General features: G+C 41.1%; 1 protein-coding gene across 1 annotated transcript in view; it reads right to left on the reverse strand.

Annotated features, from left to right (window-relative positions):
• The window catches only part of LOC137424248 (uncharacterized), a 207,243-nt gene that overhangs the window by 57,589 nt on the left and 128,545 nt on the right, over positions 1–21,109 (reverse strand). The window contains exons 54-66 of the mRNA XM_078771992.1: positions 19,239–19,358; positions 19,006–19,131; positions 18,704–18,808; positions 16,970–17,089; positions 12,364–12,468; positions 11,872–11,991; positions 11,638–11,763; positions 11,337–11,441; positions 8,363–8,482; positions 4,551–4,670; positions 4,317–4,442; positions 4,014–4,118; positions 2,291–2,410 (exon numbers count right to left, since the gene is read on the reverse strand). Coding sequence (XP_078628118.1) covers positions 2,291–2,410; positions 4,014–4,118; positions 4,317–4,442; positions 4,551–4,670; positions 8,363–8,482; positions 11,337–11,441; positions 11,638–11,763; positions 11,872–11,991; positions 12,364–12,468; positions 16,970–17,089; positions 18,704–18,808; positions 19,006–19,131; positions 19,239–19,358 — 1,518 coding nt within the window. The remainder of the gene's footprint in view (positions 1–2,290; positions 2,411–4,013; positions 4,119–4,316; positions 4,443–4,550; positions 4,671–8,362; positions 8,483–11,336; positions 11,442–11,637; positions 11,764–11,871; positions 11,992–12,363; positions 12,469–16,969; positions 17,090–18,703; positions 18,809–19,005; positions 19,132–19,238; positions 19,359–21,109) is intronic.

The raw sequence follows: 21,109 nt of genomic DNA on the forward strand, positions 1-21,109 counted from the left end.
ACCAGCACACGGGAGGCTGTTCTTTTCTGGAGACAATTTGGGAATCCTCGTCCCCTTTTATCCCTCGGATGCATTGATTGGGCCTCGGAGGCCCACAGGGTTTATTTTGTTGCAAAAACTATGATGTACAATTATTTTTTATGGAATGAGGCTCATTTTCACCGATTTTCATGTTGTCACACAAAATTCAGTGACATAAAAAAAAATTCATTCAGGCTCGTGGGAAAATCTTCATTCTTCACATATAACCCGAAAATCCAACATGAATGCAAGCCTGGGGCTTTCGAGGCCACGCATAAATGTTGTTGTACTACTATGTTATATCATTATTTTCTTGATATGAGCCTCATTATATGCTCCTATAACTTGGTTACAAATAATTCAGTGACAAAAATATGAAAATGAAAAAACTTTACACGAATACATTCATGGGGCCTCCAAGGCCCAATGGCTGCAAAGGTGTTGGATTTTTGACAGTTGTGGACATATACATTCTAAATAAAAGCATTAGTGAATCATATTTTTTGAGGAAATACTACTCCATGATACTCAACTTTTTAGAAAAAAAAAAGTTGAAAAACCAAGAACACAAAAAAATTTTGCAAAAAAAAAAGAAAAGATTAATTACTTGTATGGGATTCTTCCAACTAATAGGATCAATGATTCACATTTTCTGAGCAAATACACATCCATGAGCATCGATTTGAATGGAAAAAGGATATGAAAGAGAAAAAGAAATCTGTAAAAAAACAACAAAAAAAACAAAACACACGAATACATCCGTTGGACCTATGAGGGAAAATGGCTGCGTTTATGTAGGATTTCTGATGCCTGCATACAACAGGCATTTTAAAATCCATTTCCCTGCAAGAGCAGGGGTTAGCCCTGCGGTCCCCATGACAATCTTCTCCATTTTGCCCTATTTTCTGCATCTCTCCTTGTTAACCCCCTTGCCTGCATTTCTTCTTCGACCATCCTGAGCCAAGTCTTTCTCGGTCTTCCCCGTCCTCTACTTCCTTCCACATTCATTTCCATCACTCTTCTCAACCAGTCACTTTCATCCTTCCTCAACACATGACCAAACCATCTCAAACTGTTTCTCTTCACAGCATCCATCACAGGCTCTATTCCCATCATCTTTCGCAATTCATCATTTGTCTTCCTCTCTCTCAACGATACTCCACACATCCACCGAACCATTCGCATTTCCACCCTTTCAGCCTTCGTTGCTGCTCTACGTTCATTACCCATGTCTCGCTCCCATAAATCATAACACTTCTCACACATGCAGCATACACCTTTCCCTTCAGCTTCAACGACACTCGCCTCCTCGTCAGCACGCCACTCTGTTCCCGAAACTTCTTCCATGCACATCTCACTCGAGCAACCGTTGCCGAGTCTGATCCACCTTCTCCATTCAGCATGTCTCCTAGGTAACAAAATGTTTTCACACCTTCCAGCTTCACGCCGTCTCCAAGATCCAACTCAACATTTCCGCCATCTGCAGCTCCCTCTGTGCACACCTTACACTTGAATGTAGCTGCCACACTGGTTAATGACCCTCTCAAACCACTACATTTTTGATGAACCCACTCAGCGCACATTGTACATAGAATTGAGTTCACTCCGACACCCTTCCTGCACAAAGCACATGGCCACTTCCCAGTTCTTTCAACCTCACCACATGCTTTACCACTTGCATCACCTTTGTTTTTTCCGATATTCACCGTCAGACCTTTCGTCTCCATACATAACTTCCACTTGTTCATCTTTTCCTTCAGTCCATCCATACTTTCCGCAATCAACACCAGATCATCTGCATACAACAACTCCCACGGTAAACCCTCCTTTACGTTCCGAGCCAGCACCTCCATCACAGCTACAAATAGTAGTGGACTTAGTACCGACCCCTGATGCACTCCCACCTTCACCTCAAACTCACCACTGTTCCCGTCCTTCGTCCTTACAGCTGTGCGCGCTCTTTTGACGCCTGCATCTAAGAGTTAAATAATTATAAACTGTTTGAGACAATGCTTGATGCCTTTGGAAGAGCATTTATAATGGGATTTCAATCCTTTGGGAATTGAACAAAGAGAAAAACAGGAATGAGTTCCTGAGCAAATATTTCGAACATTCTGCTTATTGTAAATAATGTAAACCAATCACATTATACAAGGTTCCATTGGAAATTAATAAATAATTAATTACATCTAACTTTGATCAAAAGGTATCTGATGTTATAATTACTGAAGTTGGAAAACAAGATTCAACTTCGTTGTCATAAACCTACCTGTGCAGGTGTGTCCATCTCCAGTGTAGCCACTCAAGCAGATACAGATGTAAGAACCCGCGGTATTTAAGCATGTGGCATTTTGATGGCAAGTAGTCGGAGAAGAACATTCGTTGTTGTCTGAAGAAGAAAACCGTACATGGAAAATAATTATTTGGGGTATCAGGTATATCGGGCTATAATCAGGGTTATGGTATGAAACTTTTTCAATGGATGACGCAAATGGGATAAGAGGAAATGACACCTGATGGAAACCAGGTGCAGAGTGATTGCCACAAAATTGTACATCCAAAGGTGATTATGCAGATTATTTAAACTTTCCTGATTAATCTACCATTGTTGAGTTGTATATTTGTGCCGGTATCAAATTATCTTTACAATTTCATGAACTCAAACACACACACACACACACAACCATACAAACATACACACACACACACACACACACACACACACACACACACACACACACACACACACACACTATTAAATGTACAGTATCGGATATTCCTAAAATATAACATCATTCGTATAAAATCCCATCAAATACGATGGGTTGGAACAGTTTATTCGACGGTGCAGTCTTGTGGGCGTGCCAAAGTCTGAAGCCTGGGCCGAGTGTCTGGTTTGCTTTTATCTTTTTTATTTATGAGACACCATGCACATGTAAATGGACACTCGTCAGCTCAACTGGAGTTAAATCTGGGGAGCTCATGCGATCGAGCAGTGTCCGTAGGTAAGTCAGTGAGTGAGTGAGTGAGTTAACACTTCAGTCATTATCGCTTGAACCAAACGCACAATTTTGATGAAACTTGGCCATAATCTTCATATATGAAGCCTATAGAAGGTGGTTTGACTGCATCAACATCTGCATTTATTGAGGGAGCCTACGGGGGAGGAGAAGGGGGTGGTTTGACCCACAAAATAGCTATTTGCTCTCTTCTCCGAAACTACACAAACAATTTCAATGAAACTTGATCCCAACCTTCATCACCCATTATGTACCAAAGTTTTTTCACGGCATTAGAAATATCAGGGTCTGGGGAGGTCGGTACCTCCACCTCGTTATCAATGTGAGCTTCACGACCCGCAGTCCTTTTTTTTTTTTTTTTTACTTTGTGCACGTTACACATCATGTGCAGCGAATTTCACCTCCCTGCGCCTTGTATTTATTATTATTTTTAAAAACGCTTCTGTACACCACCCTTGAGGCTCGGTCTGCAAGCCACCATCTACATTTCCAATAGAAGAGACACAATTACTCTTTTATGGAAACTTTCTGCCAAGTTTGTTTTGTCCTCAAAAATAGACCGTTGTGAAAACAAATTTGTGTTAAAATATTCGCCTTTAAAACCTTCACTTTGAAGAGACAAACTGATGTGTTTTATTTGTTCGATCATTTAAAGGATTGCTGTAACCCTGTACATGTGTTAAATGATATTACCTACATGAAACCCACCTGTACAGGTACCACCATACAGGGTTCTTGTCTGGAAGCAATGCAGGAAGCATATTCCCCTTTTAAAGAATTATAAACTGTATGGTCGAATGCTTTTACCTTTGGAAGAGCATTTATAATTTATAAACTTTACATTTAGGTAAACTCAAACATACCAACACACAAATGCACCACACACAAATAAGCACACACACAAATACATGTATATCATTAATTTGATATCAGCATGTTAAACCTGTGAGGTTTTAAACATGTTGGACTCACCTGCACAGGTGATTCCATTCCCGCTCCAACCGACGTGACAAACACAGCTACCTGCCTGGCAGTCGGCATTGGAATTGCACAATTCTCCTCCACAAAGGCCGGAGGCTGGAAGAAATGGACACAAGTTATCACATTGGGGCCCCAAAAGTACCGACAACCTTCACTAAATAGAACATTCGGATTCAGATAAATCACAGCTGTTCTCTGTTTGTTATCAAATTCTCATCAAGAAAAGTAAAAAAAACTGATGCAAAAAAAAATTCAACAATTTAAAATAATGAGAAACCATTGAAAAGATCTTACCTTCACAAGTTGTAGAACTTCCAGGTACAAACTGCTGTCCGGGAGGACATGAGCACTCAAAGCCTCCAGCTGTGTTCAGACACGTGTGGCTGCATCCGCCGTTATTTGAGGAGCATTCGTCAAGGTCTGTGAAAATTAATCCATGAAAATAAATCAATATCTATTGGGAACATTTCATAAACAGCGAAACTGAAAATGTTTTTTGATGATTTTCCATCCTTTTCGCAAACCCACCTGTACAGTTGTGTCCATCTCCTGTGTAGCCACTCGAACAGGTACAGATGTAAGAACCAGCGGTGTTAAAGCATGTTGCGCTTGGATGGCAAGCAGTCGGAGAAGAGCATTCATTGTTATCTGAAGAAGGAGACAAAAAACCGGAGGAGAAAGAAGAGTGGAGAATAAGTGCAGAAGAAGACTTACGAATACGTTTTTGTTGGGGGTGACAGGATAGCCGAGAGATATACGCATTCGAATCTTAGCTGTCTAGCCTGGGTTCGAATCCCGTCTGACAGCATTAGTTGTGGGATGTTAAGGGTTCTATGGTGATGTCCGCAAAGAGTGGGCGAGCTATCACAGGCACACTGAACACATTCAAACTTCAAGAACTAACCTGCTGGGGGCACTGCATTAGCCGCAAAGCTGCACCCACAGAAAATCATGCTTCCCTTAGCCATTGTGCTGTGTACAGAAGAAGAAGAAGAAGAAGAGGCAAAATGTTTCATTTCCATTTCAAAAGGGAGTGGTTTTGTGGGTGACTGGGTAAGGTATTGTTGGAAATCCTTCACTCGTGAGGGTTCGATTCAATTTTGTACTCGGTGGTAATATTACCAATTTGGCAGGAAAGGTTGATTTGTGCAGGTGGGTTCAAAGGTACCGAATAATTCACGACATAATTGTATAGGTGGGTTCTCAGGTACCGAATAATTCAAGACATATTTGTATAGGTGGGTTCTCAGGTACAGATTAATTCACGACTTGTCATGAACACCCCTGAAGCTCTGCCGAGGATGAGTCTCCATCATTTCAATAGTTCTTGTTTAAATTTGATGACAAGTTGTTTTAGAATAGTGATCCACACTCAGTCTTAGTCAAAGATAATGTTCCAAATGAGAATGCATTTTCCATGGCGAGAAACACTCCAGGTGGTTTACATTTGACGAATCGGAAAAGGTGATTGGTATTTGGTAGCGATGGTACCAGCACACAGGGGGCTGTTCTTTTCTGGAGACAATTTGGGAATCCTCGTCCCCTTTTATCCCTCGGATGCATTGATTGGGCCTCGGAGGCCCACAAGGTTTTTTTTGTTGCAAAAACTATGCTGTACAATTTTTTTTTTGGAATGAGCCTCATTTTAACCAACTTTAATGTTGTTACACAAAATTCAGTGACATTAAAAAAATTCATTCAGGCTCGTGGGAAAATCTTCATGCTTCATTTATAACCCGAAAATCGGACACGAATGCAAGCCTGGGGCTTTCGAGGCCACGCATAAATGTTGTTGTACTACTATGTTATATCATTATTTTCTTGATATGAGCCTCATTATATGCTCCTATAACTTGGTTACAAATAATTCAGTGACAAAAATATGAAAATGAAAAAACTTTACACGAATACATTCATGGGGCCTCCGAGGCCCAATGGCTGCATAGGTGTCGGATTTTTGACAGTTGTGGACATATACATTCTAAATAAAAGGATTAGTGAATCATATTTTTTGAGGAAATACTCCTCCATGATCCTCAACCTTTTAGAAAAAAAAAAGTTGAAAAACGAAGAACACCAAAAAAAATTTGCAAAAAAAAAAAAGATTAATTACTTGTATGGGATTCTTCCAACTAATAGGATCAATGATTCACATTTTCTGAGCAAATACACATCCATGAGTATCGATTTGGATTGAAAAAGGATATGAAAGAAAAAAAAAATCTATCATTTTTGTTAAATTTTTTTTAAAACCACGAATACATCCATTGGGCCTCCGAGGGCCAATGGCTGCGTTTACAGTCACGTGAAAAAGTAAGTACACCCCATGTAAAGTTTTGACTTTTTCAACATATTTCAACATACAGTTATTTGATCTTCATTTCAACAATATTGACAGATAAAGGTGATATAATATAACAAATATCATGAAACATTTACATTTTGTAGCCCATTGTATAATTTAAATAAACATAAATGCAAATTTTGCATGTGGAAAAAGTAAGTACACCCCTACATTTATCACTACTTCAAATATCTAAAATTAGAATCAGGTGCACAAGCGCAGGTGCAAATGATTAGAACATCGTCAGAGAGGATCTTGGAGGAACCTGTCTTATTTAAACCTCAGACATTTGGTTTAGTTTGCTCTTTTTTGATGAAGCGTGTGGCGTCACCATGCCTCGATCAAAAGAGCTCTTTGAGGCCTCCAGAAGGAAGGTTATAGATGCCAACGAGTCTGGGGAGGGATTTAAAAAGATCTCCAAACAATTTGAAATCAATCATTTGACTGTCCGGAACATCATCTACAAGTGGAGAAGATTCCAAACAACTGCCAACTTGTTCAGGCCAGGCCGCCCCAGCAAGTTCAGCCCGAGAGCAGACCGCAAGATGCTGAAAGAAGTCTCTAAGAACCCCAGAATGTCATCAGGGAACCTACAGGTAGCTCTTGCCACTGTTGATGTCAAAGTGCACGAGTCTACCTTTAGAAAGAGGCTGCACAAATTTGATCTACATGGGAGGTGTGCCAGGAGGAAACCTTTGCTGTCCAGAAAGAACATCAGGGCAAGACTAAAGTTTGCCAATGAACACCTAGGCAAAGACCAGCACTTCTGGAACAATGTGCTCTGGACAGATGAGTCAAAGGTAGAGCTATTTGGCCACAGTACCAGAACACATGTTTGGCGAAAACCAAAGACAGCATTTGACCACAAGAACCTGATACGAACTGTGAAGCATGGTGGTGGAAATATTATGGTTTGGGGCAGCTTTGCTGCATCAGGGCCTGGGCAGCGCACCATCATAGAATCCACGATGAATTCTTCATTGTAGCAGAGGGTGCTTGAGGAGAATGTGAGGCCATCTGTCGGAAAGTTGAAGCTCAACCGAAGATGGACCTTGCAACATGACAATGACCCTAAGCATACCAGTAAATCCACCAAGGAATGGCTGAACAGAAAGAAATATTAATAATGCATTTATTTTATATAACGCTTTTCAGGAAGCCCAAAGACGCTTTGACAGAGTGCAAAACATAATGCATATCAAAACATAAAAACAATTGCAAATGGAGGGTTCTGGAATGGCCAAGTCAAATCCCGGATCTAAATCCCATCGAGATGTTGTGGGGGGATTTGAACAAAACATGCATGCAAGCAACCCCTCAAACATCGCACAGCTGAAAGAATTCTGCATGGAGGAGTGGGCAAAAATTTCTCCCAGTGGATGTCAGAGACTGGTAGACAGTTATAAGAAAAGCCGATTTGAGGTTGTTTCTGCCAAAGGGGGCAATACCACCTATTGGAGCCAAGGGTGTACTTACTTTTTCCACATGCGAAATGTGCATTTATGTTTATTTAAATTATACAATGGACCACAAAATGTAAATGTTTCATGATATTTGTTGTATTATTTCACCTTTATCTATCAATATTGTGGAAATGAAGATCAAATAGCTGAATGTTGAAATATGTTGAAAAAGTCGAAACTTTACATGGGGTGTACTTACTTTTTCGAGTGAGTGCATGTAGGATTTTTGACGTCTGCATCTAAGAGTTAAATAATTATAAACTGTTTGGGACAATGCTTTATGCCTTTGGAAGAGCATTTATAATGGGATTTCATTCCCCTGGGAATTGAACAAAGAGAAAAACAGGAATGAGTTCCTGACGAAATATTTCGAACATTCTGTATCTTGTAAATAATGTAAACCATTCACATTATACAAGGTTACATTGTAAATTAATAAATAATTCATTACATCTAAATTTATTCAAAAGGTATCTGATGTTATAATTACTGAAGTTGGTAAACAAGATTCAACTTCTGTGTCATAAACCCACCTCTGCAGGTGTGTCCATCTCCAGCGTAGCCACTCGAGCAAGTACAGATGTAAGAACCCACGGTATTTAAGCATGTGGCATTTGGATGGCAAGTAGTCGGAGAAGAACATTCGTTGTTGTCTGAATAAGAAAACCATACATGGAATATAATTGTTTGGGGTATCAGGTATATCGGGCTATAATCAGGGTTATGGTTTGAAACTTTTTCAATGGATGAGACAAATGGAACAAGCATTCTGAGTATTGCGCTGCAATACATGTCCCCTACCGGCAGTCTGTTGTCCGGAAAACTGTTTTGGAAATTACCAAGGGTTATTTACCCACAGGTTCTGAATTGTTGCCAATCGCTAATTACCTCAGGACGGGCTCACCTGTGATTCGCACTCGGGACTTCGATTTATACACCTTGCAGACAGGTCAGCAGAAGCACGAGAAAAAAAATTGTTGATAAAGAACCTTTCGAGTCGCTAAATATCAGTAATTTATTATATTTTCCGGTTCACGATCAATGATTGATGTGTATATATATGTTGCTCGGCCTGGCTCCGCCCCTCCCGAAAGCGCGCGCTGTGTTGCGCTTTTGACGTTCGCGAGACGAGGCTGAGGGCGCGCGGTGCGGCTTGAGGAGAACTCTGGAATAAACAAGAGATATACATTTAAAAAATATTTTCGTTTAATTAACGATATCTGCCAAACCACGTGCCCTATCGCAAATTCCAAAAGGACATTTTAGTAGATTGACATGCTGAACAGATCTGTGAAGTTTCCCCTTGATTGGATCAAAAATGATGGAGGAGCTCGGTTTTAAAGGTTCATGCTTAAAAACGTCATAACTCTGAAACCATGTGATGCATGATGCCATGCTCGATGACTTTTTTGTTCGTCATGGGTATGCGATTCCGCCTGCAAAGGTTGGCCTCGATCTGTTCAGCCGTTGCAGAGAAAAAGGGGTTTTCGTGTTTTCACGAAAAACAATATGGCGGCCGAACCACGTGACCTATCACGTCATAATTACCATTACAATATTCTGCAGAGCGAGTCCCTCCTATGGTGAAAATTTGATCTCAAACGGTCCTATTATTGCAGAGAAATTGGTTTTTAAAGGAAATTGAAACTTAAAATGGCACTGAGTTAAGGCTCATCAGAGTTATCAGAATTCCCAAAGTTCAAAGTGCCATAACTTTGTCAAAAATGATCGAAATGTCGTGAAGTTCGAACTAGATCTGTAACTTATCATGAGGAAACCATGTACCAAGTTTGAAATCATTAGCATTAAGAGTTTAGAAAAAAAGTCCGGAAAACTGTTCTTTGCGTGACAGACTGACGGACTGACAGACTGACGGGCTGACGGACGGAGGGCCGGAGTGCAAACCTATAGTCCCCTCCGGTGTACACCGGTAGGGGACTAATAAGAGGAAATGACACCTGATGGAAACCAGGTGCAGAGGGATTGCCACAAAATTATACATCCAAAGGTGATTTTGCAGATTGTTTAAACTTTCCTGATTACTCTACCATTGTTGAGTTGTATATTTGTGCAGGTATCAAATTATCTTTACGTTTTCATGAACTCAAACACACACACACACACACACAGACACACACAACCACACACACACACACACACACACACACACACACACACACACACACACACACACACACACACACACACACACACACACACACACACACACATTATTAACTGTACAGTATCCGATATTCCGAAAATATAACATTCCTAGTATAAAATCCCATCAAATACGATGGGTTGGAACAGTTTATTCGACGGTGCAGTCTTGTGAGCATGCCAAAGTCTGAAGCCTGGGCCGAGTGTCTGGTTTGCTTTTATCTTCTTTATTTATGAGACACCATGCACATGTAAATGGACACTCGTCAGCTCAACTGGAGTTTCATCCGGTGAGCTTATGCGATTGAGCAGTGTCCATAGGTAATTCAGTGAGTGAGTGAGTAAACACTTCAGTCATTATCGCTTGAACCAAACACACGATTTTGATGAAACTTTGCCATAATCTCCATATATGAAGCCGAAAGAAGGTGGATTGACTGCATCAAAATCTGCGTTTATTGAGGGCGCTGATGGGGGAGGGGAAGGGGGTGGTTTGACCCACAAAATGGCTATTTGCTCTCTTCTCCAAATCTACACATACAATTTATTTCAATGAAACTTGATCCCAACCTTCATCGCCCACTATGTACCAAAGTTTGTTCACGACATGAACAATATCAGCTTCCGGGGGGGGGGGGGGGGGGGTCTGTACCTCCACCTCCTGATCAATGTGAGCTTCAGGACCCGCAGTCCTATTTTTTTTTTTTCTTTGTGCACGTTACACATCATGTGCCGCGAATTTCACCTCCCTGTACCTTGTATTTATTGTTATTAAAAAAAAAAAAGGCTTCTGTACACCACCCTTGAGGCTCGGCCTGCAAGCCACCATCTACATTTCCAATAGAAGAGACACAATTACTATTTTATGTAAATTATCTTCCAAGTTTGTTTTACCCTCAAAAATAGACCGTTGTGAAAACAAATTTGTGTTAAAATATTGGCCTTTAAAACCTTCACTTTGAGGGAACAGACTCTTTACAAACACACAAACTGACGTGTTTTATTTGTTAGATCATTTGAAGGATTGCTGTCAACCTGTACATGTGTTAAATGATATTACCGACATGAAACCCACCTGTACAGGTACCAGCATACAAGGTTCTTGTCTGGAAGCAATGCAGGAACCCTATTTAATTCCCCTTTTAAAGAATTATAAACTGTATGGTCGAATGCTTTTACCTTTGGAAGAGCATTTATCATTTATAAACTTTACATTTTGGTAAACTCAAACATACCAACACACAAATGCACCACACACAAATAAGCACACACACAAACACATGTAGATCATTAATTTGAGATCAGCATGTTAAACCTGTGAGGTTTTTAACATGTTGGACTCACCTGCACAGGTGATTCCATTCCCGCTCCAGCCGACGTGACAAACACAGCTACCTGCCTGGCAGTCGGCATTGGAATCACATGATTCTCCTCCACAAGGACCGGAGGCTGGAAGAAATGGACACAAGTTATCACATTGGGGCCCCAAAAGTACCCACAACCCTCACTAAAAAGAACATTCGGATTCAGATAAATCACAGCTTTTCAATCTTTGTTCTCAAATTCTCATCAAGAAAAGTAAAAAAACTGATGTATAAAAAAAATAACAATTTAAAATCATGTGAAACCATTGGAAAGATCTTACCTTCACAAGTTGTAGAACTTCCAGGTACAAACTGCTGTCCGGGAGGACATGAGCACTCAAAGCTTCCAGCTGTGTTCAGACACGTGTGGCTGCATCCGCCGTTATTTGAGGAGCATTCGTCAAGGTCTGTGAACATAAATCCATGAAAATAAATCAATATCTATTGGGAACATTTCATAAACAGCAAAACTGAAAATGTTTTTTGATGATTTTCCATCCTTTTCGCAAACCCACCTGTGCAGTTGTGTCCATCTCCTGTGTAGCCACTCGAGCAGGTACAGATGTAAGACCCAGCGGTGTTTAAGCATGTGGCATTTGGATGGCAAGTAGTCGGGGTAGAACATTCATTGTTATCTGAAGAAGAAGACCATATAATAAATATAATTATATGGGGTATCAGGTATATCGGGGTATGATTAGGGTTATGCTTTGTAACTTTTTCTGTTGATCAGGCAGATGTGAGAAAAGGAAATAACACCTGATGGAACCTCGCTGAACAAGGAAAGCAGAATTGCAACAAAATTGTACATCTAAAGGTGATTTTGCAGATAGATTCAACTTTACTGTTTACTCGTCCATTGGTTGATTTGTATACAGGCACAAAAACTCAAACATGCCAACACAGAAACATAGACACACACACACACACACGCAAATGAATACACACATTCACAAATTTGACGACAGCATGTTAAACCTATGAAATTTTTAACATGTTGGACTCACCTGAACAGATGAGTCCATCCCCGGTCCAGCCGACTCGACAAACACAGCCACCTGAGATGCAGTAGGCATTGGAATTGCATGATTCTCCTCCACAAGAACCAGAGGCTGGAAGAAATGGACAGAAATCATCACAATGGGTCTCCAAAAGTTCCAACAACCTTCACTTAAAAGGATACCTTCGAATGAATTTTGTACTCGGTGGAAATATTCACAATCTAGGAGGAAGTGTTGATTTGTGCAGGTTTGTTCTCAGGTACCGAATAATTCATGATAGAATTTTAAAGGTGGGTTCTCATGTAACCGAATAATTCACGACTTGTCATGAGCACCCCTGAAGCTCTGCCGAGGATGAGTTTCCATCATTTCAATAGTTCTTGTTTAAATTTGATTACAAGTTGTTTTAAAATAGTGATCCACACTCAGTCTTCGTCAAAGATAATGTTCCAAATGAGAATGCATTTTCCATGATGAGAAACACTCCAGGTGGTTTACATTTGACAAATCGGAAAAGGTGATTGGTATTTGGTAGTGACGGTACCAGCACACGGGAGGCTGTTCTTTTCTGGAGACAATTTGGGAATCCTCGTCCCCTTTTATCCCTCGGATGCATTGATTGGGCCTCGGAGGCCCACAGGGTTTATTTTGTTGCAAAAACTATGATGTACAATTATTTTTTATGGAATGAGGCTCATTTTCACCGATTTTCATGTTGTCACACAAAATTCAGTGACATAAAAAAAAATTCATTCAGGCTCGTGGGAAAATCTTCATTCTTCACATATAACCCGAAAATCCAACACGAATGCAAGCCTGGGGCTTTCGAGGCCACGCATAAATGTTGTTGTACTACTATGTTATAACATTATTTTCTTGATATGAGCCTCATTATATGCTCCTATAACTTGGTTACAAATAATTCAGTGACAAAAATATGAAAATGAAAAAACTTTACACGAATACATTCATGGGGCCTCCAAGGCCCAATGGCTGCAAAGGTGTTGGATTTTTTTTTTTTTTTTTTTTTTTTTTTTTTTGTATACAATATCGAGGCTCGTGAAAGAGCGAACATTAATCACACAGAAAGACAAACCGACACATAAAACATATAACATAGGGAGCGGTAGACAAGATGGGGAGAGAGGGGGAAGGACACAAACACAACATTTGAGAGCAGGGACCGAGAGACATGGAGACATCGAGAGATCTGAGAGAGGGCGAGGGCTTTGGGGGGGGGGGGGCGTGGGAAGGGGGCAGTGGGAGAGGTATAAAACATATGGACACTGCCAGCACTTCCAGGAAAGAAGTTGGAATTTCAAACAAGGTGGATCTGGGGTGAATTAGCGGGGGTAGAAAAGATCAAGGTTTTGGATGGGGGAAGATAAGAGATGGTGGTGAACAGCTGTTTTAAAGACCTGGAGGGAGGAGTGGGATTGAAGGGAGTGAGGGAGTTTGTTCCAGAGGCGGGAGAAAAGAGGAATGAAAGAGTGAAGGTGAGCGGAGAGCCGAGATTTCGGCAGTTTAACCATCAGAGGGTTGCTGGCAGATCTTGTGCGACCTGTAGGAATATTTGGGGGACAGAGCACAGAGAGAGCTGGGGGTGCAAGGCCGGAGAGGAGTCGGTAGAAGACAGAAAGACCACCTACCTGCCTGCGGTGAGTGAGTGAAAGGCCCTCAGAGATAGCTTCATCGCGGGAGATTCCAATAATTCTGAAAGCTTTGGTTTCAACAGCGTGAAGCCGAGCTAGGTGTGAGGCAGGAGCACCGGCCCATAGGGGAGAACAGTATTCCATTGAGCTGCGGATGAAAGCCTTGTATGTGGTGAGGAGCTCAGGTGTGCCGAGGAAGGACTTCGCACGACGGAGGATGCCCAGTCGGCGACTGGCTTTGGAGGCCAGCTTGGAAATGTGGTTTTCCCAAGAAAGATCATGGCAGATAGTGAGACCCAAAATCTTGAGCGACAGAACTTCTTGGAGAGGATTGTTGAGAAAGTAGATGGGAGGGTTGTCCAGTCGATCTTTTCGGAGAGACATAGTAAGAGTGTGAGATTTGTCAGGATTGAAAGACATGTTCCACTTGTTTGACCAGTCTGTGATTTTGTCCAGGTCTTCAGAGAGTGAGGAGGCAGCAGACTGCCGATCTGAGGGAAGAGGAATGGAGCGGCAGAGAGTGGAGTCATCAGCAAAGAGATAGAGAGGATTTTCGAGAGAGTCAGAGAGATCATTGATGAAGACCAGAAAAAGCACGGGGCCCAGAACACTGCCTTGGGGAACTCCAGCCTGAACAGGAAGAGGAGATGAGAGAAACCCATTCAGGGCCACACGTTGACGACGACTAGAGAGGAAGTCCGCCAGCCATGCGTGGAGATTTCCATGGATACCAAAGGAGGAGAGTTTGGTGAGCAGAGCGGGGTGCCAGACCGTGTCGAAGGCACGTGATATGTCGAGGGAGACAGCTCTAATTTCCTGTTTGGCATTGAGGACCTCCATCCATTGTTGAGACAGCAGAAGCAGCATGTCCAGAGTAGAGTGACCTGGTCTGAAACCAAATTGATGATCAGAGATCAAGCCATTGGAGAAGAGGAAAGATTTCATATCAGAAGCAATGATGGATTCCATGACTTTGCTGATAATTGGGAGAAGGCTGATTGGTCTGTAGTTGCTAGGATCTGTTTTTGCACCTTTTTTGTGCAAAGCGGTGATGTTGGCTGATTTCCAAGCAGATGGAAAACTGGATTTTTTTTGGATGGAAAACTGGAAAACTGGATGGAAAACTGGAAACTCTGGATTTTTGACAGTTGTGGACATATACATTCTAAATAAAAGCATTAGTGAATCATATTTTTTGAGGAAATACTACTCCATGATACTCAACTTTTTAGAAAAAAAAAAGTTGAAAAACCAAGAACACAAAAAAATTTTGCAAAAAAAAAAGAAAAGATTAATTACTTGTATGGGATTCTTCCAACTAATAGGATCAATGATTCACATTTTCTGAGCAAACACACATCCATGAGCATCGATTTGAATGGTAAAAGGATATGAAAGAGAAAAAAAATCTGTAAAAAAACAACAAAAAAAACAAAACACACGAATACATCCGTTGGACCTCTGAGGGAAAATGGCTGCATTTATGTAGGATTTCTGATGCCTGCATACAACAGGCATTTTAAAGGCCATTTCCCTGCAAGAGCAGGGGTTAGCCCTGCGGTCCCCATGACAATCTTCTCCATTTTGCCCTATTTTCTGCATCTCTCCTTGTTAACCCCCTTGCCCGCATTTCTTCTTCGACCATCCTGAGCCAAGTCTTTCTCGGTCTTCCCCGTCCTCTACTTCCTTCCACATTCATTTCCATCACTCTTCTCAACCAGTCACTTTCATCCTTCCTCAACACATGACCAAACCATCTCAAACTGTTTCTCTTCACAGCATCCATCACAGGCTCTATTCCCATCATCTTTCGCAATTCATCATTTGTCTTCCTCTCTCTCAACGATACTCCACACATCCACCGAACCATTCGCATTTCCACCCTTTCAGCCTTCGTTGCTGCTCTACGTTCATTACCCATGTCTCGCTCCCATAAATCATAACACTTCTCACACATGCAGCATACACCTTTCCCTTCAGCTTCAACGACACTCGCCTCCTCGTCAGCACGCCACTCTGTTCCCGAAACTTCTTCCATGCACATCTCACTCGAGCAACCGTTGCCGAGTCTGATCCACCTTCTCCATTCAGCATGTCTCCTAGGTAACAAAATGTTTTCACACCTTCCAGCTTCACGCCGTCTCCAAGATCCAACTCAACATTTCCGCCATCTGCAGCTCCCTCTGTGCACACCTTACACTTGAATGTAGCTGCCACACTGGTTAATGACCCTCTCAAACCACTACATTTTTGATGAACCCACTCAGCGCACATTGTACATAGAATTGAGTTCACTCCGACACCCTTCCTGCACAAAGCACATGGCCACTTCCCAGTTCTTTCAACCTCACCACATGCTTTACCACTTGCATCACCTTTGTTTTTTCCGATATTCACCGTCAGACCTTTCGTCTCCATACATAACTTCCACTTGTTCATCTTTTCCTTCAGTCCATCCATACTTTCCGCAATCAACACCAGATCATCTGCATACAACAACTCCCACGGTAAACCCTCCTTTACGTTCCGAGCCAGCACCTCCATCACAGCTACAAATAGTAGTGGACTTAGTACCGACCCCTGATGCACTCCCACCTTCACCTCAAACTCACCACTGTTCTCGTCCTTCGTCCTTACAGCTGTGCGCGCTCTTTTGACGCCTGCATCTAAGAGTTAAATAATTATAAACTGTTTGGGACAATGCTTGATGCCTTTGGAAGAGCATTTATAATGGGATTTCAATCCTTTGGGAATTGAACAAAGAGAAAAACAGGAATGAGTTCCTGAGCAAATATTTCGAACATTCTGCTTATTGTAAATAATGTAAACCATTCACATTATACAAGGTTATATTGGAAATTAATAAATAATTAATTACATCTAACTTTGATCAAAAGGTATCTGATGTTATAATTACTGAAGTTGGAAAACAAGATTCAACTTCGGTGTCATAAACCTACCTGTGCAGGTGTGTCCATCTCCAGTGTAGCCACTTGAGCAGGTACAGATGTAAGAACCCGCGGTATTTAAGCATGTGGCATTTTGATGGCAAGTAGTCGGAGAAGAACATTCGTTGTTGTCTGAAGAAGAAAACCGTACATGGAAAATAATTATTTGGGGTATCAGGTATATCGGGCTATAATCAGGGTTATGGTATGAAACTTTTTCAATGGATGAGGCAAATGGGATAAGAGGAAATGACACCTGATGGAAACCAGGTGCAGAGTGATTGCCACAAAATTGTACATCCAAAGGTGATTATGCAGATTATTTAAACTTTGCTGATTAATCTACCATTGTTCAGTTGTATATTTGTGCCGGTATCAAATTATCTTTACAATTTCATGAACTCAAACACACACACACACAACCATACAAACATACACACACACACACACACACACACACACACACACACACACACACACACACACACACACACTATTAAATGTACAGTATCGGATATTCCTAAAATATAACATCATTCGTATAAAATCCCATCAAATACGATGGGTTGGAACAGTTTATTCGACGGTGCAGTCTTGTGAGCGTGCCAAAGTCTGAAGCCTGGGCCGAGTGTCTGGTTTGCTTTTATCTTTTTTATTTATGAGACACCATGCACATGTAAATGGACACTCGTCAGCTCAACTGGAGTTAAATCTGGGGAGCTCATGCGATCGAGCAGTGTCCGTAGGTAAGTCAGTGAGTGAGTGAGTAAACACTTCAGTCATTATCGCTTGAACCAAACACACAATTTTGATGAAACTTGGCCATAATCTTCATATATGAAGCCTAAAGAAGGTGGTTTGACTGCATCAACATCTGCATTTATTGAGGGAGCCTACGGGGGAGGAGAAGGTGGTGGTTTGACCCACAAAATAGCTATTTGCTCTCTTCTCCGAAACTACACAAACAATTTCAATGAAACTTGATCCCAACCTTCATCACCCATTATGTACCAAAGTTTGTTCACGGCATTAGAAATATCAGGGTCTGTGGAGGTCGGTACCTCCACCTCGTTATCAATGTGAGCTTCACGACCCGCAGTCCTATTTTTTTTTTTTTACTTTGTGCACGTTACACATCATGTGCAGCGAATTTCACCTCCCTGCGCCTTGTATTTATTATTATTTTAAAAAACGCTTCTGTACACCACCCTTGAGGCTCGGTCTGCAAGCCACCATCTACATTTCCAATAGAAGAGACACAATTACTCTTTTATGGAAACTTTCTGCCAAGTTTGTTTTGTCCTCAAAAATAGACCGTTGTGAAAACAAATTTGTGTTAAAATATTCGCCTTTAAAACCTTCACTTTGAGGGAACACGATCTTTACAAACACACAAACTGATGCGTTTTATTTGTTAGATCATTTGAAGGATTGCTGTAACCCTGTACATGTGTTAAATGATATTACCTACATGAAACCCACCTGTACAGGTACCACCATACAGGGTTCTTGTCTGGAAGCAATGCAGGAACCCTATTCCCCTTTTAAAGAATTATAAACTGTATGGTCGAATGCTTTTACCTTTGGAAGAGCATTTATAATTTATAAACTTTACATTTAGGTAAACTCAAACATACCAACACACAAATGCACCACACACAAATAAGCACACACACAAACACATGTATATCATTAATTTGATATCAGCATGTTAAACCTGTGAGGTTTTTAACATGTTGGACTCACCTGCACAGGTGATTCCATTCCCGCTCCAACCGACGTGACAAACACAGCTACCTGCCTGGCAGTCGGCATTGGAATCGCACGATTCTCCTCCACAAGGACCGGAGGCTGGAAGAAATGGACACAAGTTATCACATTGGGGCCCCAAAAGTACCGACAACCTTCACTATAAAGAACATTCGGATTCAGATAAATCACAGCTGTTCTCTGTTTGTTATCAAATTCTCATCAAGAAAAGTAAAAAAACTGATGCAAAAAAAAATTCAACAATTTAAAATAATGAGAAACCATTGAAAAGATCTTACCTTCACAAGTTGTAGAACTTCCAGGTACAAACTGCTGTCCGGGAGGACATGAGCACTCAAAGCCTCCAGCTGTGTTCAGACACGTGTGGCTGCATCCGCCGTTATTTGAGGAGCATTCGTCAAGGTCTGTGAAAATTAATCCATGAAAATAAATCAATATCTATTGGGATCATTTCATAAACAGCGAAACTGAAATTTTCTTTGATAATTTTCCATCCTTTTCGCAAACCCACCTGTACAGTTGTGTCCATCTCCTGTGTAGCCACTCGAGCAGGTACAGATGTAAGAACCAGCGGTGTTAAAGCATGTTGCGCTTGGATGGCAAGCAGTCGGAGAAGAGCATTCATTGTTATCTGAAGAAGGAGACAAAAAACCGGAGGAGAAAGAAGAGTGGAGAATAAGTGAAGAAGAAGACTTACGAATACGTTTTTGTTGGGGGTGACAGGATAGCCGAGAGATATACGCATTCGAATCTTAGCTGTCTAGCCTGGGTTCGAATCCCGTCTGACAGCATTATTTGGGGGATGTTAAGGATTCGGTGGTGATGTCCGCGAAGAGTGGGCGAGCTATCACAGGCACACTGAACACATTCAAACTTCATGAACTAACCTACAGGGGGCACTGCATTAGCCGCAAAGCTGCACCCACAGAAAATCACGCTTCCCTTAGCCATTGTGCTTTGTACAAAAGAAGAAGATGAAGAGTCATTATGTTTCATTTCCATTTCAATAGGGAGTGGTTTTGTGGGTGACTGGGTAAGGTATTGTTGGAAATCCTTCACTCGTGAGGTTTCGATTCAATTTTGTACTTGGTGGTATTATTACCAATCTGGGAGGAAGGGTTGATTTGGACAGGTGGGTTCTCAGGTATCGAATAATTCACGACTTGTCATGAGCACGCCTGAAGCTCTGCCGAGGATGAGTCTCCATCATTTCAATAGTTCTTGTATAAATTTGATTACAAGTTGTTTTAGAATAGTGATCCACACTCAGTCTTAGTCAAAGATCATTTTGTAAATGAGAATGCATTTTCCATGGCTAGAAACACTCCAGGTGGTTTACATTTGACGAATCGGAAAAGGTGATTGGTATTTGGTCGTGACGGTACCAGCACACAGGGGGCTGTTCTTTTCTGGAGAAAATTTGGGAACCCTCGTCCCCTTTTAACCCTTAGATTCAGGGATTGGGCCTTGGAGGCCCACAAGGTTTTTTTTGCTGCAAAAACGATGTTGTTCAATTTTTTTTGGGGAATGAGCCTCATTTTCACCGACTTTCATGTTGTTACCCAAAATTCAGTGACATAAATATAAAAAATTTCATTCAGGCTCGTGGGGAAATCTTCATTCTTCACTTATAACAAGAAAATCCGACACGAATGCAAGCCTGGGGCCTTCGAGGCCCCACATAAATGTTGTTGTACTACTATGTTATATCATTATTCTCTTGATATGAGCCTCATTATATGCTCCCCTCACTTGGTTACAAATAATTCAGACAAAAATATGAAAATTAAAACAAATACATTCGTGGGGCCTCCGAGGCCCAATGGCTGCATAGGTGTCGGATTTTTGACAGTTATGGACATATACATTCTAAATAAAAGGATTAGTGAATCATATTTTTTGAGGAAATACTCCTCCATGAGCCTCAACTTTTTAGAGAAAATAAGTTGAAAAACCAAGAGCAAAAATTTTTTTTGCAAAAAAAAAAAAAAAGATTCATTACTTGTATGGGATTCTTCCAACTAATCGGATCAATGATTCACATTTTCTGAGCAAATACACATCCATGAGCATCGACTTGGATTGAAAAAGGATATGAAAAAAAATCTATAAAAAATTCAGAAAATTAAAAAAAAATACACGAATACATCCGTTGGGCCTCCGAGGGCCAATGGCTGCGTTTATGTAGGATTTTTGACGCCTGGATCTAAGAGTTAAATAATAATTATAAACTGTTTGGGACAATGCTTGATGCCTTTGGAAGAGCATTTATGATGGGATTTCAATCCTCTGGGAATTTAACAATGAGGAAAACAGGAATGAGTTCCTGAGGAAATATTTCGAACATTCTGTGTCTTGTAAATAATGTAAACCATTCACATT

The sequence above is a fragment of the Myxine glutinosa genome, chromosome 1 (genome assembly GCF_964187855.1).
Source record: "Myxine glutinosa chromosome 1, kmMyxGlut1.1, whole genome shotgun sequence".
In the NCBI taxonomy this organism is placed as follows: Eukaryota; Metazoa; Chordata; class Myxini; order Myxiniformes; family Myxinidae; genus Myxine; species Myxine glutinosa.